We start from the raw sequence: 15,460 nt of genomic DNA, 5'->3' as shown, positions 1-15,460 counted from the left end.
AGTAAAACAATTATAAGTCTAATTGGAAACTAGAACAAACAACATACAATTGAGCACACATTCAACAAATTCCAATACAAAGGAAAAAAACAAGATTTCTGATAGATACTTTCTTGCATAACCAGCCAAGAGGGTTCCAGTTCTTCATCTATGAGATTTTTGGCAAAAATCAGAACAGCCACAAATTATTATAATGTTGTAGGTACACCTGAAATACATATTTGATTATTTAGTGCATCATTGTAGTCTCAATTTTTTCCAGGCTCATCACACCAATTATGTCAACTTTTCCTCAACCATTAATTATGTCATGGAGGATATACAGGAAGTAGAAGAGAATGAATTTTAAGGAAGAAAAGCAACAATCAAAAATAGAAGATGACATTAGATTAAATGGAGCGTGAGAGATGCTATAGTATTATTTTTTTATTCAAACGCTATAGTAATATTGAATGAGAAAGCATTGGACAATATCTTATATGTTAACTGCCACTACGATATGGTTTCTTCAACCACAAAAATAAATGCCACATGCAGATCTAAAGCAACTATCACAAGATTTTTTCTCATCTAGCCAAACTGTGCGGCCTTGACTCCCAAGTATGGTTACTTGAATTCACGTTCAGCCTCCTAACATGCTATGAGCACACACAAGCACTACACACAAAAGGAGCACAAGAGGGTCAAGAGCCGTGGGCCAACTTTATTGCCCTCTTTATAATTACAAGTAAAATGCTGAAGATGCCAACCAATGGTCTGGGCCTCTGATTTACAGCACTGTTTGAAAAGTCGGCCAACTTTTCAAAAATTGGCTGACTAACTCGGATTCGGGCACCAGCCAAGCCCGAGTATGCCGGATTTCATAGGCCACGTATTGGGAATTTCCCTATAGTGCACTAATCAGCTAATTTATACACTAATCAACACTAATTGGCCGATTTGTACACTAATCGGTGATTTATTGAAAAAAATGATGAATTTTTGCATTGTTCTAATACCTTTGTCTCTCTCTCTCTCTCTCTCTCTCTCTCTCTCTCTCTCTCTCTCCCTACCACTCCCTCTCTCTCGGTTTCCCTCTCTTTCTCTCGGTTTCTCTCTCTCTATTTTCCTCTCAAATTAAATGTTTTATACAAAAAATAAATAAATCTGCTTTTATTCTCAAATTGCTAAAATGCAATGTGAATTTAATAACTTATAAAACTGCTTTTAAAATTAGCTTTTTAGTGTAAAAAAATTTTAATTCACTGAAAAAGTATTACTTCAGGTTCGTAATGTCCGGAACCCAATTATGCCTATGGTATTTTTTTGTTTCACTTATTTCATGTGACAATATAAATAAACAATACATATAAAATTTCAATATTATTTACAATTCTTTTATACCTTCTTTTGGGATATTTTACCCCCATTTGTTTTTTCAGTATAAAACTCGGCACTAATCGGCCGACTAGAGTAGGTCCTACTAATCAGCTCAGGCCATGACCGACAAGTCGGCCCAACTCGTTCTTTCCAACACTGGTTTATAGAACCTAGTTACAACATATGATTTCCAAATACAAAGGGACACTTGGTAGCCAGCCCTTACCAAAGCCTGCCAAAAGGCATTACCTCATTGTGCCATTTGACGTGCAGGCAAGTGACCATTACAGGCCACTTATGACCTAGATGCTGCCTATTGTGAATTTGGACTCCATCCTTCCTGCCAAGGCCGCTTGGCCCAGGTCAAGCACCATCATTGGCATGCAGGCAAGTGACCATTACAGGCCACTTATGACCTAGATGCTGCCTCTTCTGAATTTGGACTCCATCCTTCCTGCCAAGGTTGCTTGTCCCAGGTCAAGCGCCATCATTGCCTTGCACCACACAGTGTCTCTTGTGTGCATGCATGAGCGTGAGGCCTGAGCCTCCATCCCCCGCACAAGTCTTGTCCACCATAATTGGATTTGGTCGGTCTATGGTGTTAGTAACCCCCCTCATAAAGGTTTGTTAGCTTCAAGAATTGGACAAACAGGTGCGATAGTTTTGTACATCCAAGTGGTACAAGTTCTTGCAGGATTTGTAGGTCATTTCTCCGTTGCATGTTAGCCATGGAAGGTTCATGACAAGCCTCCACCACCATGAGTTCTGACTTCCTCATTGGGGGTCTGGCCAAGAACTCGCTCAGTGGGGCTCGAACTGCCTAAATCCTTGTCTCATCCTCATTGCGATGATATGCTCCAGAAAGCTTACATGGCACACCAGTTGCACCTTGATCTGTTAGGGACGGCCAAGCATTAAGCCATCTTACCTATTCGCCTAGTCACCTCAAGAGGAACACCTTATCTTTGGATTAGGCCACAATGTGCCATCTTGATGCTAATCTTCTTCCATATTCAAGGAATGAGCTCGAGCACCACCTAGTCCCCAACTTAGAACTCAAGGTGTCGCCAAGTCAACATGCTTCTTCATGCACCAAACTGCTTGGTCAAGGTATTTAAACACCTCTAACTGCACCTCCCTCGCCTAAGCCAATCTCAATATAGCTGGGCACCACCAACCTTGCTGCAAAGCCACATCATGTGGCACCAAGGATTGTCCGCTTGTAGCCAGCTCAAATCCGATCTTCCCCGTCAAAGAGCATTGATGCAATTTTTCTCAAAAAAGAAGATCTTTGATGAATGTTATAGCAAAATTCGGCCAAATATAGCATGCTAACCCTATTCTGTTGGTTGGCTGTCACATAATTGTAGAGGTGCTCTTCCAAGATACCATTCACCCTCTTGATCTGATCGTTCGTCTGAGGGTGGTTGTTGGTCGAGAAACTCAGCTTCGTGTCAATCAGCTCAAACACATGCCTCCAAGACATCCTTGTACACCGAGCATCGTGGTCACTTACTACGTCCTCTCGCACAACCTACAACTTCTCCACATTTATTAGAAACAACTAGGCCACCATCTTGGCTATAAAATGGTAGGCATAGCAATGAAGGCATCGTGCTTGAAGAAACTGTCCACGACCACCACCATGAATTGGCTCATGTTGTTCACCTTTGGCAGCGCATTAATGAAGTCCATGGACAGTCTCACCCATGGACTATCAAGGATGGGGAGGGGCTGAAGTAGTCCGGCTGGCCTGTGCCACTCAATCTTGTCCTATTGGAACACCAAGTAAGTGTGGAAATGGTGCTCAATGCAATGCTCTATATGAGGCTAGTAATAGTCCTGGCCAGGAGAGCGGTCCTACCTTGACTAAAGTGACCCACAACGCAAGCATCATGAAACTCTCTAAGCAATTCCTTTTGTACTCCACTTAGGCACATAGATGTGCCTTCCTTTAGCATAGAGGACACCACCCTCTAGCCAAAATAGTGTGGTGTGTCCCACTTGGACCTATTGCATCAGCCTGTGAGCCACAGGGTCACTTTAGGTCTCTTCATGAATGTGCCAGGTAGATCCCCTCTACTCAGACCGCTGCTGCAACCAGATGGTCCATTACCGAACTCATGGAATCCGCGACCACATTGGCTGTCCCTGGCTTATACTCCAAGTCAAAGTTGAGCTTGGCCAAGAACTCTTGCCATTAAGCTTACTTATGGGTCTCTAAGTTGAGAAGTACCTTGTCCCCACACTACTCTTGAGCATATGCTGGGACAACACCCTTAGACAATGCACCACCATTTTCATCTCTTTCTCATGGACCAAGAATCATTGCTTGATCGCATTGAGCTTCTAGCTCTTAAAAGCCATAGAGCGCCGATCCTGGATCAGTACTCCCCTAATCGCTTAGTGGTAGGTATCTGTTTGCACCTCAAAGGACCTATGGAAGTCAGGGAGGAGCAACACCAGCTTGGTGATCGCCCTGTTCAACTTCCGAAAGGCCACCTCACAAACCTCTAATCAGTCCCACTTGATCTCCTTCATGAGAAAGTTTGTCACGGCCACGATTCTCCTGGAGTATCCCTCGATGAACTGCCTAAAATAATAGGCTAGCACCAAAGAAGAGCATAGCTCATGGATATCACTGGTCTGCAACAAATCAAGAATGGTGCACCTCTTGATCTTCCATTCCGATCATCCTTCTGCCCATAAAACATGCTCTCCTCCTGGGAAAACTACATTTTTTGCATTTTACATACAATTGATTGGCCCTTAGCGTTTCTAGCACCAGCCTCATATGCTTAACATGATTAGCTAGGGTCTGGATGTTCACCACTATGTCATTTAACACACAAGAACAAAAACGTCAATGTACACCGTAAGAACATCATTCATTAGAAAACAAAAGGTTACCAGGGTACTAGTTAACCCAAATGGCTTTACAGACAAATCGAAAGACCCATAGAGGGTTAGACAAGCAATTTTTTCCTCATCACCCTCTACGATACGAGCCTGCCAAATATCCTGAGTCCCGTTCAAGATTGCTAAAGACTCTGGCCTTGGCTGGTCGGTCAAATAGGTTACCAATAAGCATAGTAGATAACAGTTATTGACCGTGCTAACTTGTTCAAGGTGTAGCAGTCCACGTATATCCTCAACAAACCATCATGCTCCTGTTGGAACTACACCAGTGCACCAAAATGTAACTTGGGAAGCTGGATCATCCCTAAATCTAGCAACTCACCCAGATGCTTGCAACTCTGCCAACTCTGAAGGGGCCATATGATAAGGAGCTCTAGCCGGTGGTCATGCACCAAGCTCTAGCTAGATGTGATGATCGACAACTCACCGAAGTTAGGGTCTCAAGGAGCTCTGGAGGCATCAGATCACTATCTTCCTCCAAGAGTCCCTTGACTGCAAGAGGCACCACCAAGCATCCCTAGTCTCCTTGATCATGAAGAAGGCTAGCTAAGTCACTTACCCTTGCTGTAGCAGATACCATGCGTTTCCTTTCTCCTTGCAAACATTAGGGACAGTCCAAGGGGCAGTTTTCATCGAAAACAGCCACCATTGCAATGTGTGTCACCATAAAAACCTTGGCAATCATAAAGAACTCCAACCCAAGAATGGCTTCAAAATCATCTAGAGGAACAGCCATCAATGCCAAACATCCACTCCATTCTCCTTCACTAGCACTTCATGAGCTACCCCTACAACTATCTGGGAGCGGGTGATTTGAGTTCGTAACCTTCATTTTACTTGGGTGCCTGACCAGTTTGAGGCCTAACCTTACTGCCTCCGGGTCTGCCACAAAGTTATGAGCAGAACCAGTAGTTGCCATAGCTCGGGCCTTATTACATACATATGGCCACCTTTGGTGAGAACTTTCTTCAACACCTTCTGCATAGCATGAAGCTGAAGAAGAGTGGCCTCATGACCTCATCTTACGACCACATTCTCCATGTAGACAGCATCAAGGGACTGCTTGTGAGGGCAGTCCTTGGCTCTGTGGTGACCCTTGCATATGAAGCAGCCCGAGAAGTCATTCTCAGCCCCTAAATTACCAAAAGATTCTCCTCTAGGCCACCCAATAGATTAGTGCTTTGGGTCTCCACCAGCTTTCTTCCAATGTTTACCTTTGTCTGGTCACACAATTTCCAACGAGGCATTGAGATTGTACTCAGCAAGACTCTCGACCACAGCCAGAACTGCCAGAAGATCCCACTCTATGTCACCTCATCTCGACCTGAGCCCATGACTGCAACCTAGCCATGAACTGGAACAACTTGTCCTCTTCAAACATGCTGTTGATGTCAAGCATGAGGCTAGAGAATTGCTTTACGCACTTTTGCATGGGTTTCCTCAAAGCCTCTGTTGCTGTCCAGGCAGCGTTTGCAAGAAGGCATTGCTCCAACTCCCTTTTGAGGTCCTCCCATCCAACAATAAGCCTTGAACCATTGATAGTGTGTGTTCTTCACCAAAGTTTGGCATCTCTAATAAGGTATATGGTGGTGAGGGTCACTCGGTCCTCCCCTCGAGCACGGACAACTAGGAAGTAGTACTCCATGTCCTCAAGGAATAGATCTTCTAACTCTTTCGTACTCCAAGTTCCTTCAGATGGCTTTGGTTCAGGTACTTGACACCTTGGTTGCTTGGTCCTCTTTACCAAGTTGAGCTCCTTAATGAGCATCTTCAGTTTCTCAAGGTCCCTCATGCAGCAAGATCAGCCTCAAGGTCCCCCATGCAGGTTTCCCAATAACTAATTTCCTCATGGGTGGCCATCACTCTATCAAGTCAAGTAGTGAGAGCTGGAGCACCCTCTTCCAAGGAAGTGACTCGAGCAAGCACTTGGTCAAGTTGTCCAAGTCACTCCTCCACCTGAGTCAAGCAATCAGATACTAAAGGGGCCAACTTTTTGGAGAACCAACGATCCTTGGCTCTAATACCAACTGCTATGAGGGTGGTGTTTTTCATCTAGTCAAACTGTGTGATCTTGGCTCCTAAGTATGCTACTTGGGGTCAAGTTCAGCCTTCTAACGCCCCATAAACACACTAGCACTACACGCACAAGGGGCACAAAAGGGTCAAGGGCTGTAACTAATATGTTGCTTTCTATAAAATCACAATTATAACACCGCAGATGCTAAGAGTTTAGTCCAGAGGTTTACACATATCCCAATTAAAACATATGAAATTCAAATATAAAGGGACACTTATCGGCTCACCACTACCAAACCTGGCAAAAGAACGTTACAAGCGACCCACAAGCTCCAACCATCTCATCATGCTATATGACATGCGGTCAGTTACCGTTACAGGCCTCTCATGACCTAGATGTTTCCCCTTTTGAATTTGAACCTGTCGTTCCCACCAAGGCCGCATGTCCCAGTTCAGGCGCCATCATTGCCTCATCCCACAGGCTATCCCCTATGCGCACGCTTGAGCATGAAAGCCTAAGCCTCCATGCTCCACACCCTGCAGAGGCCTTGTCTGTCACAATCGATCGGTCAGTCCATGGCCTTAATACCTCCCCTAATAGAAGTTTATGGGCTTAAAGAACTGGACCACCAAGCCTGATAGTTTCGTATAGCCAAGTGGCGCAAATTCTCCCAGGGTTTGTGGGCTCCTTTCTACATTAAGGGGGTTCATGCACCAAGCTCTCAGTCAACATGCATGCACCAAGCTGGGGGTCTGACATTGGTCAATCACACTCTCATGAATAACATAATGCAAAGTATAGGAGGGTGATATACTGCTCATGGAGAACCAATGAGGACAACACATACCTACCTCCAATATTTTGTGTACGTCAATCTCCCGAGAGATTTACATTGTACAAACGGTAGGAAATGACCACCGAGATTACATGGTAATTTGTATTCAAGTTGCCACCAATTTCTCCACTCAGATTCACATACATAATGATAAAATAGCATTCTGGATAATTATTTCACAAACTAGAAAAGGAAGAGACATTGTTTGCCAGTTTGTTTCGTGGTTAGCATTTTTTCCTTTATTTTACTAATTAGTTCCCCCCTCTCCCTAACCCATCACTTTCTCTTACCCTCCCCTCCGATACCCCAAGCTCTTGTATCTCTCTGTCTCCCTCCTATTGCTATTTTTCAAAGTATACTTGTATATCGATATGCTCTCTGTGCAAGTAGATGTGCACCTTCGGGTTAGATATCTATAAAAATGTAAATATCTTTCACAAACAATTTAAAAGAGAATTTGCCAACACACATGCGGCTCCACATTGAAATTTAAAATTCCATAGGGCGCAAATGACTTACTTCACTATTGCCTTTGACTAACAAAACTGAAAATCACCATTGAAATATCTCTACACAATAATGAGAATCCAGGTTGGAAAAATCAGAGTTGCTCTCGAGCTTGACATGAGCCCTGAGTGAGTCAACTTGGAGAGTCCCGAATGGACTCGCCGAATTTCCACCGAGTTGATTGGGATAAATGCCGAAGCTATTGAGCAAATTCATAAATAAAAAAATAAAGAAAAACTAGAAAATATAAAATATAAAATGTATATACAACAAGTAAAATGATAAAAAATGATGTCCTTGAAAAATAAAATCAGTTATATGAATTGGAATTGAAGAAAATGAAAGTTACCCAAAATCTTGAAGCCGATCCTCTAATGTTTGCACCCAGTGAGAAAAGAACCTTCTAATCTTTGTCAAAGGATCCTCAAACACTAAAATCGAGACTCCCAAACCAGCATTGAGATTCAATTTCGGATTTACTTGATCCAAACACTTGAAATTTTTGGGTGAGCAAATAATTCCGAAACACAAATCTCACATCCAAGATTTTTAGTGGTTTTTTGTGAGAAACAAAGCCTATGATTCAAGAAAGAACCCAAAAATAGGCTCATGTACAATTTTCATCCAAGATCAAGCAACAATTGCAAAGAAATCGCATCTTTTCAAATTCGGCAAAAACCTACATCAAAAAGTTCAATATCTTAATAGTGGGAAAAAAATTGATATCCCAAATCCATAAAATCTGATCTATTCAAATGGTAGATCGTGCAAAAACAATCATACATCTGAAATTTACGCTTGATCAAGTGTGTGATTGAAGACAAATGAGGAAAAGGGAGCACATTAGATTTCCGGTCCCCTCTTACTTTAAAAAAAAGTGTCCCACTAAGCGAGTTCTGACAAACTCGCCGAGTTTGTGAGAAACTTGCTGAGTTCTAACAAACTGAGAAGAGTAAATCTACAATGCCCTCATACTTGAGTAGTAGTAGTAGTAGTAGTAGGGGGAGGAGGAGGGTGGTGTTTCGGGCATGCAGGGTGTCGAGCCTGAATGACTCGGACGAGTCCGAGTAGACTTAGCTGATTTTGATGACGATTCACAAAGTGGAATATAAAGAAAGGTGGACATTACACTCCCAAAAGATCCCAATCCTAATGAGCACAATACTTCGTCATCCCACCAATCAGTTGCAACCACAATGGTTCATGAATTGGTTTTCACAAACCAATGACATTTATCAAGAGAATGTTCAAGCAAATTTTTCAATCTTCTCTAAACAGTTCGTTAATAAAATAAGAACGATAACTATAGAGGAATTACCTTTTCTTTTTCTCTCTCCATTTTCTTTTCCTCTTCGTCTTTCTTCTTGCGAGCTCGTTCTCTAAAGAATGAACATTAAATTATTTAACAGTAGAGTTAAAGCAAAACAAGGAAACAAGCACCACATCTAACAGAAGAGGTCAAGCAAAACAAGGAAACATGTACCACAAAAGTGTTCCAGTCATATGTATAGGAATAAATCTAGCACAATTTGAAACATAGATACTTAGTAATTATGACACAAGAAAGAAAAAAAATGCATTTTAAGAATACATAAATACTTTCAAATCCCCTGCAATGCTAATTCTTGTGCCAGTGCATTGTTAATTGGTAATAAAAGAGCATAGCAATTAATGATCTTTGCTAAAGAATAGTAGTCAAAAGTTAATCAGGGCTTCTTAGCTTAAGCTAAGGACAAAACGATGACGAAAATTTTCACTCTTCTACAGGTGAGTTTTCTTGTTATATGAAAAATTTTAAAGAGGCACACTGATTATATAAGCCACTTATCAATTATCTTAAAGGGTGCACTCCATATGCACTGTCTCAGACATTTGGATTCTAGAGCATCCCTCCAAAGTTCTAACTTTGTGTTGATGTCATTTCGAGCCTCATCAATCAAAACTATGTTTTCTGCGAACATGCGCCACGGTACCTCATCTTGTGGGTGTCTTGTTAAGTCGTCTATAACTAAGACAAAGAGGTACGGGCTCAGTGCTGACCCTTGATCTAGACCTATTGTCACTGAAAACTCACTCGTCTCTCCACTAGTTGTTCGTACACTAGTGTGTATATATATATATATATATATATACATACATGCATACATGTACATACATTCTTTTTGCTATTTTTGTTCCTATCCTTTTCACTTGTACTGGAATTCATTTGATTAATACACAAGATGTAAAGTGAAATTAGTTGATACCTGAATTTTTAACATTTGACACAATTGAGCTACTGCCGATGGATATTGAAGACTTGTTGAATTTGGGATGGTAAATTTTATGTTCCTCTAATTATGAGAGTGCCTTTATATTTCACTTCTTCGATAAGTATTCTGTAAAATTTCTTTGTTGCAAAGCTTTTCTTTCTCCTATGGTCTATGAAATTTTCATATGTAGTGATTATTCTATTTAACACTGAGAGTCAGTTGTTTTTTATCTCTTTGATAAGCAATAATGCTTTATGAAAAGTTTTGAAATACAAGTAACATTATGAAACATTTATAATGGCAGAAAATCCCAAGTCCCTGAGCTGTCATTAGTCCACCCAAATCAATCTCGTTATCTAAAACCATATCATCTCCTGAATCATGAAAAAAGTCTAAAATGTGAAAATACATGAGATCTCTATTTTTAATATAATTATTCAGCCTGACCCCATGGAATAAGGAGAATTCCCTGAGCTCTTTGATAGTATTGAGACTCTATTGAAAATACATGGGATCTCTATTCTTAATATAATTATCTTGGGTCGATAATCCAAGAAAATTGAGAGATCGAGGAAGATGTCGCACACAAAATTAGAGCTGGGTGAGCAAACTGGAGATGTGCAATTGGAATTTTATGTGATCGCCGCATACCAATGAGGCTGAAGGGCAAGTTCTATAGGACAGAGGTGAGACTAGCTTTGCTCTATAGGGTGGAATGTTGGGCGAACAAAAAATAATATAACCATCAGTGTTTTAAAATGCGACTGCATCATGTGGTATGCGCTGGGCAGCGCATCTAAAATGACCGCATATGCGGTTTGGAGGGATGCACCGCATCAGAGTCGCATGGCGCAACATTCTGCATCTGGTCGCATAGTGTTCAGCGATATTTTTTCAACTGTGCACCTCAGGCATGGGCAAAATGGTCTCTTTGACCATCAAAATATGGGGGAAATAGTTTGGGGGCGTATTAAACCCCCTAAACGACCATTTTCAACCACATTCTTGGTTTTCTTGGGATCAAATAGAGCAAAAAAAAAAATTAGGTGGAAATTTTTTGGTTGAGATCTTGGATTTGGGGATTTTTTGATACGTGGATATTGATTTGAATCTTTTGATTGTTGATTTGGGGAAGTTTAGGTGAACTTGTGACAACAAATCGAGGGTTTCAAAGGCCATGAAGAAATCGATACTTGCTTCAAGAACCGGTAACTTTTTTTTCCTTCTACAGTAATACTTTTTTTGGGGCAATGTCGTCTTCCCAATCTTCTAGTAATAAGGATCCGGCTTGGAAATATGACAAACTAAAAAATCCAAAAGATCGAAATTGCATGATTTGCATACTCTGTGGAAATACTTTTATGGGTGGTATTTTTTGACAACAAAAACACTTAGCCGAAATTTCTAGGAATGTAAAAGCATGCCCACAAGCTACCGAAAAGATAAAAAGGGAGATTAGAGAATACATAGATAGCTTGAAAAAAGATAAAGAGAAGACAAAAATGAAAAGAAAAGAATTATTTGATGATATTGATGATGATGATAATGATGATATATCTCAAGTTGCAATGAGGCAAAAGAGTACTCCAATCTCAAGAGAACGAGTTATAAATATTGGCGGTAGTGTTGAAAAAAGAACACCTCTCTCTAAGGGGCCAATGGATTTTTTTTCACCCCTAGCCCCAAAATTGTGGTTCAGGAGAGGAAGAAAAAACAAAACAAACCACAATTGAAAATAGATACAAGAAAGAACAGAGGAAGTCGGTATGTAAGTGGATTGCAAAGTAGATTTACATGGCCGGCATTCCTTTTAATACTATAACCCTTGATAGTTTTACATGTATAGTTCAGGCAATTAGGCAATATGGCCCAGGACTTGTTCCTCCTTCACTACATGAAATTAGGGAGCCCTTATTGAAGGATGTTGTATTTGATGTCAATAAAATTTTAATTTCTCAAAGAGAAGGATGGGAGAAATATGGGGCCACCACTATTATGTGTGATGGTTGATCCGATGGGAAGTCGAAGGCATTCATTAATTTTTTGGTTAACTGTCCAACAGGTACTTTTTTTGTTAAGTCTGTTGATGCATCAGACAAGTCACATGATGCTACATACTTATGTGGCTTGAGGGATGAGATTGTAGAGTTTGTTGGAGAGAAAAATACGGTACAAATTGGCACCGACAATGGTGCCAATTATGCTGTAGCTGGGCATTTCTTGACTTTGAAGAGGACGCAAATGTTTTGGACTCCTTGCGCAACTCATTGTGTTAATCTTATAGGAAATGGGTACAACATCTTTATTTAGTGGGGTGATTTCAAGAGCTATGTTTGTTGTTAGATTTATTTACAATCACACCATAGTCCTAAGCATGATGAGGTATTTTACAAAGAAGAGACAATTAGTAAGACTAAGTATCACTAGATTTTCCACGCCATTTCTCACTCTTCGAAGCCTAGCCAAGCAAAAAAGTGCCTTGAAGACTATGTTTGCTTCAGAGCAATGGAGTCAAAGTAAATGGTCAAAGCATAAGGATGGGAGAAAGGTTGAACAAATTATTCTAAATGCATCTTTTTTTAGTCAAATAATTATTGCATTAGAGGTGGCTCGCCCTTTAGTGAGAGTGCTTCGACTATGGGCTACATACATGAGGCAATGACTAGGGCAAGAGCAGAGATTAAAAATGTTTTAAAAGATGATGAAAATAAGCGCAAAGCTATACTTGAAATTATTGATAGGAGATGGGATACCCAACTTCACAAGCACCTCCATTCAGCCGGTTACTTTCTAAACCCATCTCTTCACTACAAGCACCCATCCATTGAGTCAGATCGTGTAATAAATGGTGGGTTCTTAGATGAGCTTGAGAGGTTGGTGCTTGACAAAGATATCCAAAATGATATCCAGAGCCATGAATTGATTAAGTTCAAGTTAGGGTTAGAAAACTTTGAGAGAGAAATTGCTACCCAAAATAGGGACACTACAGATCCAAGTAAAGGCTAAAAGTACCCTTACTTGTCTATAACTTTATGCATAGTTCCATTGTTTATTTGTTTACCCTTTATTTTTATTTATAATCTAAATTATAAAATATTATACATCTGCATGATGGGCATTATATGGAAGCGAGACACCAAATCTACAACATCTCGCTAAGTGTTAAATCTCACATGTAGCTCATCTGGTTGTGAACGAAATTGGAGTGCATTTGAGCATGTAAGTCCTTAACTCCTTATTCCTTAGTCCTTATTTCTTGAATTTCAATTTCAATTTTCAATTTTCTAATTTATCTAATTTCAATTTTCTACATGGCTCCATACCAAAAAAAGAAATAGGTTGGAGCAGAAAAAGTTGAATGATTTGGTTTATGTGCGACATAATGAGCGGCTTAGGGAGAGGTATCAAAATCGCATGAAGCTCAACCCTATTCAATTGAGTCTACAAGTGAGTGGACCACGGATCCAAGACAAGAGCGTGTGTTTGAGGGTGAGGATCTTACATGGCTCGATGTCGAGCTAACAACTGGGGATAATGAAGAAGATCGACCTAACACTAGAGCACAAAGGAGTAGAGGAGTTGGGTCTAGTCGCACTCGCACATCAGCTCCAGAGGTCGAGGAGGAGGAGGCTGACTCAGAGGAGACCGAGGAAGAAGAATACGTGGAGGCCGTCGAGGATGATATTGATGATGCACATGAAGACTCTCAAGATGACTTCTCTAATTAGTATTTGAAAAATTGACTTCAAAATTGATTCTCAAGATGACTTCTATAATGAATGGATGATTGTATTAACTCTTATTGAGCTTGACTTCAAAACTCTTTAATCTTCATGGAGACATGGACTTTTGGTTTGTAGTATCACTATTTTATAACTTTAAAGTTTGTGGTTGCAAATTTGTACTTATAGTTGTTGATTGTTGAATGTTTTATGAAGCTAGAAACTAGTTTCTATCAAGAGATAGTGGATACAAAATCTCCGTCAGCTAATATTTTTGGAGTTAATGAATAAACTAAAATACTTATTATCACATATATCACCTCCATATTTTTTTTATATGCATTAACCTAATTTTTTAGAATTTTTTTATATTTATTAACCGCATCGCCGTGATGCACCTGCATCCAAACGGCATCGTCGCGATGCACCCGCATCCAGACCGCATCGCCGCATCAGCCCCCCCAACGCTTTTGGCCACGTCCCGCATTTTAAAACATTGATACCCATAGAATGAGTGTAGCAAAGATGAGGATGTTGAGATGGATGAGTGGCAAGACAAGATAGAATAGAATTCGCAACAAATCTAATCGAGAGAATTTAGGCGTCGCACCAATAGGTGATAAAATGAGAAAGAGTAGACTTAGGTGGGGTGGCCATGTGTGTCGCCAACCATGTGCTGCACTTGTTAGGAGGTATGAATTAGTTTAAGTGGAAAGACTAAAAAAGGTAAATGATAGACCCAAAAAGGCGTGGTTGGAAGTAGTCCGAAAAGATATAGGGACTTATGGCCTCGCTAAGGATATGACAATTAATAGAGCAGAATGGAGAACCAGGATTCACATAGCCGACCCCGATTAATTGGGAAAAAGCTAAAATAATGATGAGGATATATATATATATGTATGTAAACCAATGCACAATTTTTTTATCAATTTTCAAAGAGAGACACCTCAACATTTTAAATGGATACGAAAACATAATAGAAAATGTCATTCTTTTGTAAAAATCATATTATGTCAATCTATGCACCCAAGGTGATAAACTTTCAAAGCCTAGAAAACTAACATATCCTTTCGAAGTATTGTATATAACACCCAAAAGGAACACATTAATGTTGCAATTCGTGCAGCTTGAAGACGAAATCGGACAAGCAATCACTAAAAATATCCTCAAATGAATTGACACACGAAAGACATTTTCCTTCCAAATGGTTTTGGTTAAAACAACAAAAAAAATGAAGCACTAGAGAAAGTTAGGAATCTTATTTCTCAAAGATGGAAACAAACTTACTCTGGGAAATATGAGTCCTGGCAAGCAATTGCATTTTCCCACAAACACAGAAAAAAAAAAAAAAAAAAAAAACAAACAATTGCTAGAGTCAACAAAAATAATGTCCAAATTCCGAATGACACCATTAATATAATTGGACAAAAGTAGAAATCATATTGGATATTCTCATGCATATAATGGTGCAGTAAAAACAAACCGCAGTTCTTGCGCTTTGGCTTTCGCTTCCTCTGGAGTCAAAGATGGCTTAATAGACTCGACTCTAGTAACAGGTACCTGAAAAGCATTTATAAACATGACGCAGTGAAAACGTGCCACAAGATGTTCTCAATCACATGGGCAGATGAGTTAGATAAAGATAAGATAATTTCAAAGTATGAATGTATTAGGAACAAAAATACGAAGTCTCTGAGGAACACAAACAGAAGTTTGACTTTTCAGAATACTATGAAAATAACAATGCAGAGACATCACAGCAGCAGCAACAACAAGATAAATAATAATAATTATAATTATAATAATAACAACAATAACAATAACAACAACAACAATAACAGTAATA

The 15,460-nt window shown here is 40.0% G+C and overlaps 1 protein-coding gene across 5 annotated transcripts in view; it reads right to left on the bottom strand.

Moving 5' to 3' along the window:
- LOC18440118 (ubiquitin-associated (UBA)/TS-N domain-containing protein) overlaps window positions 1–15,460 on the bottom strand; it is a 40,336-nt gene that overhangs the window by 17,688 nt on the left and 7,188 nt on the right. For all 5 annotated transcript variants that reach the window (XM_088869933.1, XM_088869932.1, XM_020670875.2 and 2 more), the window contains 2 exons: window positions 15,098–15,174; window positions 8,956–9,016 (listed from right to left, as the gene is read on the bottom strand). In XM_088869933.1, coding sequence (XP_088726059.1) covers window positions 8,956–9,016; window positions 15,098–15,174 — 138 coding nt within the window. The remainder of the gene's footprint in view (window positions 1–8,955; window positions 9,017–15,097; window positions 15,175–15,460) is intronic.

The sequence above is a fragment of the Amborella trichopoda genome, chromosome 6 (genome assembly GCF_054954075.1).
Source record: "Amborella trichopoda isolate Santa Cruz 75 chromosome 6, AtrichopodaSantaCruz75HAP2 v2.0, whole genome shotgun sequence".
NCBI classification, from domain to species: domain Eukaryota; kingdom Viridiplantae; phylum Streptophyta; class Magnoliopsida; order Amborellales; family Amborellaceae; genus Amborella; species Amborella trichopoda.
Note: the sequence above shows the minus strand (reverse complement) of the source record. Positions and strands in the feature narration are given on the sequence as shown.